An 18,421-nucleotide genomic window follows, 5' to 3' on the forward strand; every position below is an offset into this window, starting at 1 on the left:
GCAGGCTTCGTGCCCAGGTATATTGTGTGGCTGTAGTCCAGGCAAGAGGTGACCAAGGTGTGAATAACTGATGCCAGGTCATTATCTGCCAGGATGGGATGGAGTCTCCTAGCCAGCTGGAGTTGACGGAAAGAGAAACTTGATGCTGTGTGAGAGCTTAACATCAGTGCGTAATCCAGGGCTATGGCTCCGTGGTAAACTTCTTGTTCTCAGCAGGGATGCCCTCAAGCATGCTGTGCTGCTCTGCCCAGGCTTCTTCCTAAACTGGAAGCAATCCAGCTGTGTCTGTGCAGCACTGTGCTTGGGGTGCACAGGACTGGTAGGTTACTATGCTAGTTTTCCTGGTTACTTGCTGACCAGTCTGCCTGAAGGTCTGCTGTTTCAAATTTAGAAGGCAGCCATTGCATTGTAAATCTACCATGCAGATGTGTCCCTACAGTAATTCTAGGTTGTAAACTGAATTGAGAGTATGTACTATAAACCAAAGGAGATTGTGCACTCTGCATACCAGCATCACCTGCATTGAGTTTGCATTTCAGCTTCCCCTATATCAATTCCCCAGTTGATCTTGTCCAAACATTGAGCTAGCTTGGTTGTAGTGGTGCGGTTTCAGATGGAAGATTTGCACGTCATCTACATGTGGCTGGCACTCAAGTCCATGTCAGCTGACAGTTCACCCAGTGGGCTGCATGCAGATGTTGAAAAGAACTGCAGAGAGAAATTGATCCTTGTGGAATTCCATTTGTCAAGAGTTTAGTGGTAGAGTTCAGCTCTCCTGTTGCTACTCGTTTGAGGCTCTCAAACATAAAGGACTCAGAACATTTTAATGCAGTTCCTGGCCATCAGTTTTTCAGCTTAGACAGCTCATGGTCAACAGCATTCGTTGGCGATATGTAGACGGTGCATGTGGGTGCGCGTGCACCCCCTGAGATGGGCCGTGAACCCCCTGGAAGCACCAGCCTGGAAACTGGAAGTGCCGGCAGAAGTGCACTTCTTGTTTTGCCATTGGTAGTTCCAGGCTCAGCAATCGGCAATCAGTCCTCCCCCCCAGTCAGCAATCAGCCACTGGGGGACCCCTCCCCTGTTGGCGATCTGGTGCCCCACCCCCCCCGCACTCAGGAGGCACCAGTTGCCCATGATAACATTCAGTGTTGCAGAGAGGTCCAGGAGAGTAAGAATGGGCATCTACTCTCTCTGCATTGACTGACAATTATGCAACAGTGACATAAAGATGGTTTCAGTTCCTTCTGCTGGCCTGAATCTAGATTGTTTGGGATCTAGAGTATTATGGGCCTTATTGCGTGGTCATTTTGGGTGGCTCTTGGAGCTCTTAACATTAACACCTGAATTGTCTGCACAGTAACACCGGGAAGTTCTAAACCCTTGTTAGGCCGCTCAAAGTTATGCCACTCCAGGGCAGGCTTATCTCTGATCTGTACTACCCACCTTGTATTATACGCAAAAGTATATCCATAACTCCTTTTTGTTTGCTTATTTGTTTGCTACACCTTAGTGCAAACACCCCACCAGCCCCTATTCCATGCTGGCCTGGATCGGGCTCTCCCCAGCATCACAGAATCCTGCACTCCCCCCCAACCCCCCCGCTTACTTGTGGCTGCCTTCTCTGTCCTTGGGGAGCAGGCAGGGAAGGCTTAACTTGCTGCATGGCAGGAGAGCCCCAAGGGACAGGGGCAAAGGGGACAGCACAGAAGTAGTGTGGGGGTAGGGGTGGAGGTGGTGGGGGGATTCTTACCTTTCAGTTTTACAGGTCCCTGCTGGCCTGATGTGTGACTGCTTCAAACTGGAGCTAGCACTAACACCAATCTCATTTGTTCAACTCACAGTGAAATGTGTAACAAGGCCCTTAGCTTCAGTCGGGTAAGTCCGTAGATGGTCTTTGACAAACCTCTGTATGAGCCAGTTCAGGAATTGAAAGGCTTGATGCTGGATGGGAGTTGGCTAGAGCTGATATATTCGGGGTAGGTTTCTTCAGTGTTGGCCTTTGGCACGTTTGAATGAAGAAAGGATCCCCTTCTCTGTGGGATATATTGGCTGTTTTGTTCACCAGCTGTTCATGACTGGCTTTTCCAATTCACAAACCCATGGGTTGAATTCAGCAGGCTTGGGCTGCGATTCCTTCAGGGTGTCTGGAATTTCTTGATCCACACACTTTTAGAGAAGGTTTTTTTCTCCCCCCACTATTTATTTTCAAGCATTTTAAACTCCCCGTGGAGGGGCTTTGCAATGTCAGAAAAAGTCTCTTGGCTTGTCATACTATAGGCTTTGAATTCTTATTCATTGGGTATTGTCCTCTTGCTTTTAACTAAGGGTGTGCAAAGCGGGCCCTATTCAATTTGGATTTGGATTCGGTCCAAATCAGGAATGTTGATTCGATTCGTTGATTCAGATCTCTGTCCCTGATTCAATCTGGCCAAATCCAAATCTGAAGATTCAATGTGGATTCAGAGAATCAGTGATTCGGCCACAGATGCAGCTTTCAATGTTTTGTCTACATACCTCAAGGTACCAGCATGGCTCGTGAACACTGCGATGTTGAGGCAGATGGAGTGTCCCGCAGGAGTATAGGGGGGCCTCCACGTGCTTGGCAGTGAACCCAGAAGTGGACCAGAAGTACTTTGGGTCCACTTCCGGGTCTGCTGGGGAGTGCACTGCCCCCACATTCCCCCTGGCGCATGCTTCTGGTCCACTTCTGGGGCTGCTGCTGAGCACGCTGGTGAGCCTCTCCCCCTCCCCCCCCCCACTTCTGTGGGACGCTCCATACACCCCAGCATTGCAGCACTCATGAGCCACCTGGTACCTTGAGGTATGTAGAAAAAACATTTAACGCTGTATCTATGTCTGAATCGCCGAATCTCTCCGAATCTCTCCAAATCGATTCAGAGGGTTCCGATTCAATTCAGAGAGATTAAAGTGTCTCCTGATTTGATTTGGATTTGGAGATTTAGCCACCAAATCAGGCCAAATCTCCACCAAATCGAATGAGGGACTGAAGCTTCACAGCCCTACTTTTAACCTTTGTTATCTGTCATAAGCTCTTGGAATCTGCTGTTCTTACTCTAGTGTCATATCAGTTGACTCAATCGAGGTCTGCCAAGATTTTCTGCATTCTTCTGTGATGGCTAATATGAGTTCCTCACCTGTAGCGATGGTGTTTATGGAAAAAAAGGATCTACTTCATACCGTTGCCTGTAATCTTTGTATAGGCCAGTGGTTTGCGGGGTCAGGCTCGGGATGTAATTCATTAGGTAGCCCCCCAGGATGTTTTTCCTTGAAGATTTCTGTACGGCTTTTATGAATTGGTCATAGTTCTCAGGCAGTGCTTTGGTTCTGATGTGATATCAAGGTATTCTGAAAAGCCTTCCCAGTTTTCCTTTTTAAGGTTGAATGATTGGCAGAATTGCACTGTTATAGGTGTTACTGAAACTGCTCTGAATGTCAATTTGTTGACGCTAGTAATGTGGGATAGGGTCCCACGGGGGTGGGCAAAATGGCATATCTGGCCAGCAGCCAGACTCCATTTCCAGTAGCCCCTGCCCATGTCACTGTGGCCAGTTTCCACGGAGACCCTAGGATTGGTGGCATCATGACAGCATGGGGCCAGGGTTTCCATGGAGACTGGCCCCAGCAGCACTGGCAAGGCATGCTCCTGGGCAGGGAGTTGGTTCAGGGCCAGGGCTGGGATCTTGCAGTGGTGACAGCGTGGTCCGGAGCTGGGGCAGAGCCATGACCAGCAGGCCCCTATGTGGGGCATTTGGGCAGTGGATCGCAGCTCTGCCCTGGCTCTGCCACAAGATCTTGGCCCAGAGCAGCACCCTGCCCTGCCGTAAGCCCTGCCAGAGCTATGGGGGCTAGTCTCCATGGAAATCTTGGACCCACACTGTCATGACACTTCTGCTGCTGGGGTCTTTGTGGAGACCTGCCCTAGTGATCCGGGCAGGGGCTGCTGGGAAATGGAGTCCGCCATGGGATGGACTTTGCCTGCCCCGGTCTAACACCATTTTATTACTTAGCCCAGCAGTGGTGTTGTATACATGGTGAATATAAGGTCTGGGTTGTACCTTCATTTCCAGTGGTCACTGTTGAATGATTCAGGTAGCTTTGGGACATGGATCAAACTCAACTGGTAAGTGTCCATTCAAGCTTCTACTGATTTACCATCTTTATTGGTCTCATTGTAACCCCATTGCATGACTGTTAAAGTTGCCAATGATCACCAGGGATCACAGTTCATTCTGAGTGATCCCTGGTGTATCTGTACAGGCGAAACTCGTGTTAGGTTGTTTGTAGACTGAAGTGACTGTTATTCTGTTGAGTTTGATGGTTGGGATTTCAATGTCGTTTTCTTCAGTTTTTGCTGTAGAAATTATGACCATTCCAATTTTAACAAATATAGTTCCTCTGCCTATACAACACTTACATAGCCAGTCAAAAAATTCCAAAGATATGGCAACATGCTCACGTTGTGGCACTTCTAAAGTCAGGGAAAGATCCATCCAACCCAAATAACTTCAGATCTATCTCTCTGCTATGCCACACATACAAATTGTACAAACAACTGATATAGAACTGGCTTGCGCCATATGTGGATAAGCACCTAATTCCTGAACAGGGTAGCCTTCACCCTGGAAAATCAATGAGTCAGCTGCTCAATCTAACTCAGCATATTGAGGATGGTTTTTAGAGAAGCCAAATCACTGGAGCTGTGTTCATCAACCTAACAGCCGCCTACAATACAGTCAACCACCGACGACTCCTCCACAAGACCCTGGAAATGACAAAAGAGCTACACCTTACAGAGCTGATACAAACCCTGCTCAAAAACAGACTTTTTTTGTCAGACTGGATAGGAGAAGCAGATGGAGGCGACAGATTAATGGCCTCCCCCAAGGAAGCGTACTTGCACCACTGTTATATAACATCTATACAAATGACCAGCCAATCAATCTGGAAACGTAATGTTTCATCTATGCAAGTGACCTTTGCATAACATCCCAAAACACTGGCTTTGACCATGTTGAAAAATCCCTGAACAAGGCACTAATTGGCCTAACCTCATACTACATTGAAAACCAATTACGTGACAAACCAGCGTAAACACAAATATGTAACTTTCATCTGAAAAACCATGAGGCCAACTGCCACCTCAGCATTGCCTGGTCCCAGACCCCACTATCCCACTATCCAAACCCAGTTTACCTTGGAGGTACCCTTGATTGAACCCTCTCATTCAAAGAACCCCATGGAGACAAAAGCAAACGTGAGCACTTAGAACAACGTTTTATACAAGCTCATCAACTTAAATTGGGAGCTAGCCCCTTAACTACTCTATCCACTGCTCTGGCTCTCAGCTTCTCTGCTGAGTGTGCATGCCCGGTATGGGAGAGATCCATACACACCAAGCACCTTGACCCCATTCTGAATGATAGCTGTGATGCATTATGGGATATCAGAATCCTACGTGTCTAAACAGCGTGTACCCTCTGGCTGGCATCACTCTCCCTGACATCAGAAGAGCAGTGGCCAGCAGGATAAAATGATCGAGGCAAACTGGGGATGTGAGACACCCACTGTATGACCACCCCACAGAACACAAATGCCTGAAGTCATGCAGGACTTTCCTCACCAGCACCCACCCAAGGAGACATGACTACAGATGTGGAATGGGAGGCTGAAGAAAATATGTGACAGCAGAAAAATGGACACTCCAGCAGCCAAGTCCTTACTACCAGGTGCTGATGAACCATGGGAAAGGTGGCAAGATCTCAACTACCTCTGTTCTGGGGTTGGACACTAATGAAGAAGTCGGGCTATATCATTGGTTCAACCACTTGTGATGTATGTAACACCTGCTGCAATGCCCGCTGCATGAAGGCACCCATACAGTGAAAGACCTCACGAAGTATGACAAATGAGCACAAGCATGTGTAGCAAGGTGGTCGAATGTGATGTAGAGACAGGAGAAGAAGAAAACTCTAGCATGACATACCAGAGAACCAAAGGGAGTTGTGTAGGAAGGGGGAGAAAAGAGCCATTTCAGAGGTCAGCATATAGAATAGAGACTGATATACAAGTGACGATGAATTGCCAGCTCCTTGAGTCCCCATCTTGTGGTTGGAGAGCTGGTTTCCTTTAGGAGGTTTGAGAATATGTTGGAGTACATGGCATTTTGCAGTTCAGTCAATGGTTTATCTTCTTGCCTGGAACCTGCCAGGTCTCCATGTGAGCACAGCTATAATGAAGTGATAGTTTAAAACAATGGCTGTGTTGTGATGTCTTCTGGTATCTAAGACAAAGGTGAGGTTCAGGGTGTGACAGATTATGTGGGTTGGAACAGAGAGAACTTGTGCAAATCCTAAGTAGGATAGTGAGAAGATGAGTTTTGAGGAGAGATTTCATCACACCCATCAACAAGGTCTAGGACAAGAAGTCTTCAGTGTTTCACCTCAATTACCAATGGGGTATCAGTAAATTTGTTTCAAGATCCACTGGGTGCTGCAGTCTGTACTTGAGCATACAAATACATGAGTTTTAACACTGATTTCATCTGAGTAACAACTGAACTTCTTCCTTCTCTTTTATTTTTGCAATGATTCAGTATTCCCTGACATCTGAAGTGTGTGTGATATTGAAAAGCAGAGCTCCACATTTTCAAAAGTAGAGGGCCAGATTCAGAGCTGATCTACATCAATGTAGGCCCACTTGTTTCAGTAGAATTTGTCAATTTGCTGAGCATCTGGCTCAAAGATCTAAGGGCTTGCACAAGCCTCCAGGTATAAAAGCAACTGTGCTAGCTTGCCTGCAAAATAAGTCATTGTGACTTTAAACATGCTCCTTCCTGTGGCTGCACACTTTACTGCATATTCAGAACTGACAGGTTTAACATGTCGTCTGGTAAATCAGCTTCATGGTCACCAGAGAGAGGCACCTCTGGCAAAAGTTCAGAAGTCAGTGTTTTGGAAAGATTGGTTTGACCAGCTCTCAAGTGAGAGCAAATCCCAGACCAAATACAGTCAAACCTTAAATGACATTTAACCACTATGATGCTGGTGCTTTCTGCTGTTCAAATCCTTTTGAACCTGGAAAGATGCACACCCCATTTAAATCTTTGGGTTACATTGTTGCTAGCTTGTGTTTGGTATTTTTTCCCTAATTTGTAACTCAGTATCTCATACGCCTAGTTCAAAAATCGAGTCCTCACAGTCTATTTTGGAAATATGCTTTTACACCTTGACATCAATAAGATTTTGCTCTAGTGTCAGGACACAAAAAAATGCATCTTCAGTATTTATTGTTAAGCAAATCTTAAGGTGCCTGGTTTATCCTTGTTGGTAGCTAAAACAGCCACTTAAGAAACTTTGCTGTTATCCAGTTTCTGTGATATTTAGTTCACAGGAATTTTTAAAAATTGGTATATCAAGAGTTAATGGTAAGTAGCATCCAAATTGCATATTTCTTAAACCCATGGCCTAGTTTACTAATCAGTTGTCATAAGATGTCAGATGGGGAACCATCACTTAAGGATTGCAGAATGCAGTCAGTGAAGCAACTAATTAGTTGGACAGTGGCATGAAGGTGTGCATCCCAAAGGACAGCGAATTATCAGAACAGGTGAAGAAAGTTTTGATAGATCAGTATCTCTATGGTATAAAACTCAACACTTGGCTGAATTACAATGATGCTGACTGCTAGGGGCAGCTTTGTTCCTTCTTTAGGGACTGTACACTAGAGTAGATTAAAATACCGTTGTTTTCCTTCTCTAGTCTATTTTCAGGGAAAAAAAAAAACTACCAGTGAGTGAATGCTTGAAAGAACATGACCCAAAATGTATGGGAGTTAGAATAGCTGAGCAGTTTGGGGGTTTACATTCTGAATAGTTGTGGCTTTCTTTCTTCTTCCTTCACTGTAGCTTGCTCTTCTTCTCCGAATCCTTCTCCCCAGCCACTTCAAGAGTCAGTTTTCATTATTACTCATAGGCATCAGATTTAGAAAAACTGAGTAACAGAATTACCTTCTGGAGGTACAGGATCAGTACTCAGCCTAGCGAAGATGGTTGTCCTCTGCCATATGAACCTTCTGGCTCTTGCCACTCCCTGGGCCTATTGTCAGCAGGAGACCTGAGCCTACAACCTTTGGATCAAATTGCATGAGCCTCTGCAGCCTGAGCTGAAAGATTCTGCACTATCAGCTATGGCTGGAGCAGGCTCATCATCTTCCATCTGTGGCCCAGTCACTGGTTGAACATAATAGAGCACTGCACTGAATAAGCCATGTACAACCATGCAGAACATCTCCTCCGAGGGGCTTGCTGACCTGAATTGCAACATTCATTGCACAGTCAGTGAATCTGGTACAGGTGAATACAGCTTTGGGGTATATTTAAGCAAGGGAGGAGCTGGGAGCAACTCACCTGGCTCCTCTTCCTCACCAGAGGAAGCATGTCCTGGGAACTTGAATTACATTGAACTGCCCCTAGAGCGGTGTTTCTCAACCCATGGGCCGTGGCCCAAAAGTTGGTTGCAAGAATATATGAAAGGTTGCCTGGCAAACTAAAAATGGATCAACAAGCTTTAAAAATGGATTCTCCTTTAAAAGAGAAAAATGTGGGAAACTGTGGCTTTTCCCTTGCAGGCTGGCAAGGGGCTGCTTGGGGGGTCCCCATGCCCTACACACCCACCCCTTGCCCCAAACACTGGGGGACTGGGGCTGGGGGGCATTGGGTCGAGAGTGAGGTGCACAGGGTCAGGACTGGTCATGACTAACTGATGCTTACAAACTGGTCCTGGTACAAAAAAGGTTGAGAACCACTGGTCTAGAGTACTTCTGTAGGGCTGGGGAAGAAAAGGGAGAAAACCGGTAGGTAGAAAATCCTGCTTCTACAGACACAGGGTCTTCCCTCTCTGTGGACATGGGCTGGGATGGATGACTTTATAGGACTTAGAGTTTTATGGCAAAGTGCTACATCTATTTATTAATAATATTTCAGTAGTGAACTGAGGGAGAAAAGCAAGGCACATTACAAAATAGTATAATTCTAGTCAATTTAAGCATATTGAAGTACTCGTTGCCTTTTTAGCCTAAGTTTTTACATGTAATGTCAGCTCCCAGATTACTGCACCTGGCAGTACAGACTGGGGAGGAGGTGAGTAGCCAACAGTGGTGAGAGAACAGGTTAGGGGCTATTTAGAAAAGTTGGATGTGTACAAGTCCATGGGGCCAGACACAATGCGCCCAAGGGTGCTGAGAAAGTTGGCTGATGTGAGTGCAGAGCAGCTGGTCATTGTCTTTGAAAACTTATGACAATGGGGAGAGGTCCCAGATGATTGGAAAAGGGCAAATGTAGTGCCCATCTTTAAGAAAAGGAAGAAGGAAGATCGTTGGAACTACAGATTAGTCAGCCTCACCTCAGTCCCTGGATGAAGCTTGGAGCAGGTGCTCAAGGAATCCATTTATACAGCAGTTGGAGGAGAAGAAGGTGATTAGGAACAGTCTGCATGGATTCACCAAGGGCAAGTCATGCCTGACCAACCTGATTGCCTTTTCTGATGAGGCGACTGGCTCCGTGGATGCAGGGAGAGCAGTGGACATGATATACCTTGACTTTAGCAAGGCTTTTGGTATGGTCTTTCACAACATTCTTGCAAGAAATCTAAGGAACTACTGATTGGATGAATGGACTGTAAGATGGATAGAAAAATGGCTGGATTGTTGGGCTCAAAGGGTAGTTATCAATGCCTCAATATCTATTTGGCAGCTGGTATCAAAGTGGCGTGTCCCAGGGGTCAGTTCTGGGACTGGTGTTGCTCAATATCTTCATCAATATCCTGGAAGATGTGATGGAGTACACGCTCAGGAAGTTTGCAGATGACACCAAGCTGGGGGGAGTAGTAGATATGCTGGAGGGTCCGGCTAGGATTCAGAGACCTCGACAAATTGGCGATTTGAAGCAAAAGAAGTCTCATGAGGTTCAGTAAAGACAAGGTCAAAGTCCTACAGTTAGTATGGAAGAATCCCATGTATAGCTACAGGGTGAGGACAGACTAGCTAAGCAGCAGCTCTGTAGAAAAGGACCTGGGGTTACAGTGGACAATAAATTAAATATGAGTCAGCAGTGTGCCCTTGTTGCCAAGAAGGCTAACAGCATGCTGGGCTGCATTGGTAGGAGTGTTGTAGCAGACTGAGGGAAGTGATTCTTCCCCTCTATTCAGCACTGGTGAGGGCACATCTGGAGTGCTACGGCCAGTTTCGGGCCCCCACTACAGAAAGGATGTAAATAGATTGGTGGGAATCCAGTAGAGGGCAAAAATGGTTAGGGAACTGGGGCACATGACTTCTGAGGAGAGGCTGAGGGAACTGGGTTTATTTAGTTTGGAGATGAACAGACTGAGAGGGGATTTAGTAAAAGCCTTCAACTATCTGAAGGGTGATTCCAAAGAGGACTAAGTTAGATTGTCCTCAGTGGTGGCAGATGACAGAACAAGTTGCTGCAAGGGAAGTTTAGGTTAGTTATTAGGAAAAACTTCTCACAAGGAGGATAGTAAAGCATTTAAATGGACTGCCCAGAGAGGTTGTGGCATCTCCATCCTTGGAGGTTTTTAAGACCTGGCTAGTCAAAGCCTTGGCTGGGATGATCTAGTTAGGAACGTTCCTGGTTTGAGCAGGGGGTTAGACAAGATGAACTCCTGAGGTCCCTTCCAACCCTAATTTTCTATGATTCTGTATTAGCAACAAATGATTAGCCATATTATTTTTAAGCATCTTTACATCACCATGTTTTATAAATTTGCATGATGCTCTTCTCTTTTCTTCTCCCTCCATAGGGTGCAATAGAGAGAACAGCAAGACAAAATGTTTCCAAAGCTCCTTGTGAAAGAGAGTCCGACCATCATACAGAGCCTGCAGGACGGCAGGGTTGGAGCTCCAGTCATGTCTTGCCATCTGAAAGCTGCAGGTATCTACAGCAAAGAAGATGATCTCATTTTCAGTCTGTCGCTTTCCTTTCTTTGGCTATCTGGAAAATTCAAAACCAGGTATTTGATTTGCACAGCAACAACTCTATTTCAGAGCTTCATTTGATTTAAAAAATGGCATTTAGAATGAAAGCAGTGGCATGTAGTTAAGGTGGTTGTTGTACAGTATTCTACTGAGTGCTAAATATATCACTTTAGTAATTGGAGTAGCTAATTGCAGCCCTAGAGAAATGACTGAACTTGAAATAAAACATGTGGAGAGATGAGAATTGGAGAACAGAAAAGAAGGAGAAGGAAGGACTATGACTGGGTGATTGAGGATTGACTGGGAGTGACTGGGCAATGCACTAAATAAAGCCCTTGGCCACACTTTGAACAATGACAATAAGACCGGGGAAAAATGTTGCATTTGTTACTGATCAAGTTGTGCCTGTGTTTGTCCTGGAACAGAAATATCCCAGGATTGGCACGCACACATCACCCTTCTTTTCAGTGTTTAGTGAGCAGCTGAATGCACTACCACTTTTTGGCCATTAATTCAATGATGCAATCCCAAAATTCAGATGTGCTTTGCAAGGTCCCGGGGAAAAAGTGTTAGTACTTCTTATCCTGTGAACCTTTATTAGGAGTTATTGCTGGAAAATGAATAATGGACACCTGAACAACTACATTTTGTCTTGGGATAAAATAATTTGTCCTGGGACAAATGCAACACATTTGTAGCATAAAATAAAGAGTTCAATAGCTGCACAGGAGTCAAGCCCCTCCATTCTGTGTGCTGCATGGGGCTAGAGTCCTGCTGAAAGAAAATAGTATATAATAATGTAAAGACTGAGGACTGAAGGAAGAATTTCTGGCTAGGCAAAAAGGCTGGGCTTGGGTGCTAAGGGTGTGGAGGACTGAGAACGATGAGAGAGAAAATAGGATTAAGAGCCTGTGAGAGGAAGGGGCATGACTGAGATCCAGTTGATTATAGGGTATCAATGAGACTGGACAAGGAGCTGGAGGGCTGTGAGGGGGAAACAAATTTCCAAATCAGTTGCTACTATTGCCCTTTATTTCCATTCTCGCCTCTCCACCTGTGAAACAAGAATCATACCAGTCCTTTGCAAGGGTTTTATGTAGATAAATTAACGCTTTTAGGTAAAGCAGCGATGAGCACCATAGAACTGCCCATGAGGAAATTATTGATTCTCTCTCCAGAGCAAGGTTTGTATAGCATGCAGTAAATAAAGCCCAAGGACACATTTTGAACAATGACAATAAAATAACCTATTGAATAGCTACTCAGAAAATGAGCACTACCCATTCTGTGCCCTGCGTGGGGCCAGAGTCCTGTGGAAAGTCTAGTATGTGATCACTTAATTAAAGACTGCATCATAACACCTATACCCAAGGGAAGCAAATTAAAGTTGCACAGGCATTTCATAACCTCTGAGCACTCAGCTTCCCAAACTTAATAAAGTTCTTGTAATGGATTCTTGTGTGTATAATTATACATAGTAGCCAGGTGCCCTAAGGAATATAAAGGCCACATCTATCAGCTGGTGTAGCTCTCTGTGAAGTAAATGAAAGTATATTAGTTACCCCAGCCGAATGGTTGATCCATGAGGCCATGTGCACACGAGCGCTGATGTTTGTTTCCCCAGGGCCAAGAATCAGTGGCATGCCTTGTGCTATGGCTAGATATCCCAGGAAACACTTGTGCCATGCGCCCTTTGGTGCTCAGCAAGTTACCCTGGGTGGGGAAGGGGAGGCTGCGGTCAGCAATTACCTGGGATCCTGGGGGCCAGGTAACCTGCAGCCACAGCACTTCTGAAGCTGGGAGTCTGGCCAGTAGGGCTGTGTGAAGCTTCGGTTCCTGATTTCATTCGGCTGGATTCGGTGAATGAATCTCCGAATCCGAATCGAGTCAGAGGACCCTTCAATCTCTCCGAAACGATTCGGAACGCTCCAAATCAGTTCGGACAGGTTCGGTGATTCGGATGTAGATACAGCTTTAAATGTTTTTTCTGCATATCTCTAGGTAGCAGGGGCTCTGAACGCTGCAGTGCTGGGGCAGATGCAGTGTCCCACAGAAGCATGGGGGGCTCCCCAGCATACTTGGCAGCAGACCCAGAAGTGGACCAGAAGCACTTCTGGTCCACTTTCTGGTCCACTGGGGAGCCCGCATTCCCCAGGCTCGGTGACTGGTGCCTCCTGGGTCTGGGGGGGGCACCTGGGGTCCCCTTGTGGCCAATCGCTGAGCCGGGGGAGCATGGGGGGGGGGGGCAGCGCTCTCCCCAGCAGACCTGGAAGTGGACCACTTCTGGTCCACTTCCAGATTTGCTGCCGAGGATGCTGGAGGCCCCCTCCCCCCCACCGCACTTCTGTGGGATGCTCCATGCGCCCGAGCACCGCAGCTATCACAAGCCGCGCCTGCTGCCTCAAGGTACGTAGAAAAAAACTTTTAAAGTTATGCCTGTGGCCAAATCGCTGATTTGCTGAATCAACAGTGAATCTTCTAATTCAGATTTAGCTGAATCAAACCAGGGACAATGATCCGAATCAACGGATCGAATCACTGTTCCCAATTTGGGCTGAATCTGAATCGAATAGGGCCTGTTTTGCACAGCCCTGCTGGGTAGCAGCTAGAGTGTGGCTCCAGCTGGCCAGGCTCCTGTTTTGGGTGGCACATGCTGCCACTATGTGCACCGCCCCTCTTTTTTTTCTGCGTGGGTTCTTTTGACCCTGGGATTTCCTGGGGTCACCTCCTCCGCAGGGAGTGCCTGAACATGTGTGTAGGTGTGGCACTGCAGACGGGTCTGTGGCTCCACATACAGCACAGCTGCGCTCACCTGGACTTGGCCCCCTCTAGTTATGCCACTGCACTGATGGTACAAGGACCAACACTGTGTTCTGTTATTAACCTATCTATTGAGTTCTCTGGGGCACTAATGCAAATATTTGGCATTGTGGTGTTTCGACCAGTGCTGTATTAATTTGTCACTGTTATAATCAATGAAAGAAATATGGATGTGTTCACTGAAATAAATAAAAACATGAAAATAAAAATAAGACCAGTGATGACACTGTACAATACTCTTAAAATAGCTTGACTGGCTCAATAGAAAACCTTTGTTAACCCCCAAACCAAACTGAGGCCTGTTTTTAATATGATAAATGTCAAAGCACCCAATGACTCCCTATCCATAGTGTTAACCCTTCAGGAGGGGAAATACTATGTGGTTTGCTACCAGCAAGGCTGAAATGCATAGAGTCTCCCTTCCTTAGAAGGAGAATTGGATCCGATGCATCCGGTGGGGGAAGATGTCACTTATGTATTTTGGTACTTAAAAGTCATAAAGCTGTTTATTTAGCCACTGCCTTTGATAACGTTTGATCAGTGCAGAAAGCATAGGAATAAGGGCACAACTTCAGAGCCAGCGTAAGCAGATACTTCTGTTAAAGTGTCATAAAATCGCATCATCGTATTCCAGAGGTGAATTTAGTCCATTTTGTCCAGATGGACAAACCCATTCTGGAAAGAATATGAATTGTCCTCTGCTCTGAAATTTCACACCAAAACCAACATTTTTGAGATTTAAAAATTGGTGTTTAATTCCATTTGTACCCTCCCTTCATCTAGGTCCCTGTTTCTAGGACCCATAATCAGAAGCAGGACGCTCTGCAATCCTGTGAAACGGGGTGTTCTCAAAAATGTTCTTGTAACGTTCTCTAAGTGGAGGAGACTTGGATAAATTCTGTCTCCCTGAGTTCTGAAATGCTCGGGGTCACGTTGCCAAAGAGTTTTAAGTTTTAAAGGCCAGGCAGACAAGCTCACCATCCGGCCTAAATAAAAAAGGGCATTACATATGTTTGCTGAGGATCAAAATTGGGCCCCAGATTTTTCCCTGACTCTTCCACAGGGAAAACCCCTTTTCTCAGGACAGGCTACCTCCCTTTTTCATGCCAGCTCACATGCACTGAAGTTTATTCTGTGCCTTACCCAGCTGTTCTTGATGAGGAACCTGGCCCAGTGCAGGATGACCACCCCCCCCCGTGATAGCGGTAGTTTATATCGGCAGTTTATCACCTCAATACTGGCAATATTGGTAGTGTATTTTATACCTCCTAAATCCCCTGCCTAAGTGCACTGCCACATCCCTGGCTGAGCCCTAAGTGGTTAAAAAACAGTATCCTACTAAAGGACCCAATTTCCTCTTTAGGTAAGATAAAAGCCCAAGAAATAGAGTCTTGTTTCCAAAAACTGACTAGGTTTTAAGATATTAAATTCCTTCCCCCACTGCCTCCCATCCTTCTTTCCAGTGCAGCACAGCAACTCTGAGTCATTGTTTATCTAATTTAATTAACATTCGCCAGTGCCTGCAACCTAAAACACTGTCTTAAAACATTTGCTTGAAAAGCCTCCTTGTCCCAGAGCTGTCATTTTTTTAGCATGATGGATAATGGATAGAAATAATTATCCTGAACAAGGTTAGACAGCCTAAATAATTTGAGTTTGAAAGAATTAGTGGGCTTAGCTAAACATCTTATTTTTCGAAACACATTAATAATAAAAAAATGCATCAGTGACCATAATGAATCAGAAAATCTGTGCGCCGCTAAAACAGTACATTGTCTGTTGCAGGAGCTATGTATGCAGTACTTTTACCCAGAATGATTTAAACCAGCATGTCATCCGATACATCATAAATCCCTCCGTTGAAGTGACTTAGGATAGCTTTGAATTTCAAGTGTTGGATATGGCAGGAAACACAATGGTTCCAGAAGTGTAAGTGTTTGCATCCAGGGCTGTCTAATCATGTGGGAGGGTGGTGATGGGTGGTGTATCTGTGCTGCAGCAATACTGACACATATCCCTCCCTAAAGTAAGATGAAAACCCAAAGGTAGTTTGATGGAGGGTAAAATTGTATCACTGCAGAATGACCTTGTTTTAAATGTTCAGGTACATTTTCATAGTATGGTTTTAGATGGGCTCTGAAGATCCCATTAAATACTCCCTGACATGGCTGGGTATTTTATTACCACATGCCTTATTTTCTCAGTTAAGAATTTGGATCTCATTCTGATCTTGCCTATGTTACTAGAGTGTCACTAGACTAAGTCTAGAAATCTGCCACTGAAGTCAATAATAGAGATCTATGGTATGTTTCTTACCCCTTGGTCCTTTTGTCCATGGAGCCTACAGCAACATCAGAGCTGCTCTGAAATCTGTGTTATCTGCAAAGACCCTGGGGGCCATCTGAGTGGTCACCAGAATGGTAGTGATATAGTGATGCCATCTTTCCTGTAATATACTCCCAACATGTCATTTGTGCCAGGGACAGCAAGAAGTGGTTGGTCTAGGACTGTATATTCCAGCTGTTTACCCTTCAAAGATTTTGCCAGGGAAAGCTTCAGTTGGCTGTTGAAGGAGCATTTCACCAGTGGAGCAGCACAGAGCAGCTGTAGTTAGGACCATGATCAGGGCCAGTGCAGTTAAGCTGGTGTAAAACTTGCAAGGGATTGCAGGATCAGGTGCTGTAAAGGGCCACAATACAATGGAGCTATATGGCCGTGGATCTTAGAGCAGAATCTGACTTTTGGATTATTTTCTTAACATAACATTTTGGGCAAGGTGCACACATTGGGTTCATTTCACTAGTGGTATGCTGAAAAGTAATCCTGGACCTGAAATAGCATCAAAAATCAGAATTTCACACACAGGAAATTGTCTAAAGCAAAACTAGAAAATTTCTGGAAACTATTTTTAAAAATATTTATCTTATTTTCACTCCCAGAGGTGCCCATCATGACTGGTCCTTCATTGTGCTAAGTATTGCACAAAAGCACAATGAGAGATGGACTCTGCCCAAGAATACAAATAGTTGGAACAAAGGGGACTGGATGCAGTGGTCACACAGCAGAGTCAGTGGCAGTGTTACAGAGCTCTGGCCTCCTGGCTTCAAATCTATGCCCTCGTCATTATACCTTGTTGCTATGCTCGCATAAGGTTAGCATTTCCACACCATTCCCTATATGTAGTCCTTTTGTAACAATTAGGGCCCCTATTCTGCCATCAGAGCCATATATATGGGTCCCACCATGGTCAGTCAGTCCCTGTGTGTCTTCATAGATTATCCTGAATGGCTCTGGTTGCAGGAATGGAGTCCAGGTTGTTGATTCCTACTCTCTAAACATTAAGCCTGTCAAGCCAATGAAGGTGTTTTGACTAAGTAAACATTTTTTCCTGTCCAAATATTAAGTTCGTTACGATATTTGGAAACTTCGGGAAACTAAGTAAAAATCTTCATAAAAATAATGCACAGCTTCAGTTCTAAAAGTAGATGGAAATTTTCTCCTTGAAAATATACATAGAATATTCTAGGTACATTTAGTAAAATCTAGAATTTTCCCTTCACTCCTGACTTTGTTTTACATTTCTGTTTTAAAGATCTCTGCACTGGTGTACAACCATTTTAAATTCCTGTAGCAAAGTAGTTTTATTGCTCCTGAGCTAGCATAAAACTGAATGGGAGGCTGTATTTCAAGCCAGGAGCTCTGGGAGAATGCAGTTTGCAAATGGTAATAGAGCCCAGAAATTGAACTCTAGCCTTTCTATTCAGTGCTCTTTTTATTATTAAGTCACAGAATAAGTAAAATGTTACAGGGACACTTTAAATCTACACTTGTTTGTATAGCAGCTGATGAATATGTGATGGAGAAGAACATGAAAAATGTCTGCATACCAAAAGTATGTAAAACATTGGATGCCAAGGGGTCAAGTGTGTCAAGTTATGTGATATGCTTAAATTGGCAAATTCTGTCTAGCTTGAAATACAGCACATGCTGGATGCACTATTTACAGTTGTACAGGGTTAGTGTGGTAGATTACTCTGTCCTCTATGTGAATAGTTCAGAGAAGGATAGCGCCGGGACTCGGTCTAGATACAGCTGTATGGAAGTCTCACAAGGCACAGCTGGGAACAGGAAGCAGTGGTGGTTATAACTCATATTTCCATGCTGCATATGCCATAACAATAAAAACTATTTTAAAATTCATTTTTCCCCCCCAGCCTCAAAATAAAATGGTCCAGAGTTGAACTGGCTGAAACTTTTCAGCACGTCTGTGAAAATATTGGGACTGTTGCCACAAAGGTGGTAAGGACAGGGCAGAACATGGAGCCATCATTTGTTGACATAAGGGTATGATATGAAGTATGTTTCTGTTGATGAATCCCTACAAGCTGTGCTTATATTGCTTTTGACACTTATTAACAATAAGAAGCCAAAATATCTGGTTTCTGTATCTAATGAAGTTCATGAGGTCTTGTTTTGTTTTCAAGGTCCAACATGTTTCAGCTAGAGTTGGCTTCGACTTCACTCACAGCACCGCAAGCTTAGTGGGGAGAGGGGGCCGTGGGGAGAGGGATTTAACGGTGGGGGTCTA

General features: G+C 45.0%; 1 protein-coding gene across 1 annotated transcript in view; it reads left to right on the plus strand.

Moving 5' to 3' along the window:
- The first annotated feature begins 1,890 nt into the window (after positions 1–1,890).
- The window catches only part of LOC109305296 (FRAS1-related extracellular matrix protein 1-like), a 28,643-nt gene continuing 12,112 nt past the window's right edge, over positions 1,891–18,421 (plus strand). Inside the window, 4 exon segments of the mRNA XM_019528294.1 lie at positions 1,891–1,979; positions 15,619–15,762; positions 18,048–18,177; positions 18,318–18,390. Of these exon segments, the coding sequence (XP_019383839.1) occupies positions 1,891–1,979; positions 15,619–15,762; positions 18,048–18,177; positions 18,318–18,390 (436 nt within the window).

This window comes from Gavialis gangeticus, unplaced genomic scaffold, assembly GCF_001723915.1.
Source record: "Gavialis gangeticus isolate Ggan-Ray unplaced genomic scaffold, GavGan_comp1, whole genome shotgun sequence".
NCBI classification, from domain to species: domain Eukaryota; kingdom Metazoa; phylum Chordata; order Crocodylia; family Gavialidae; genus Gavialis; species Gavialis gangeticus.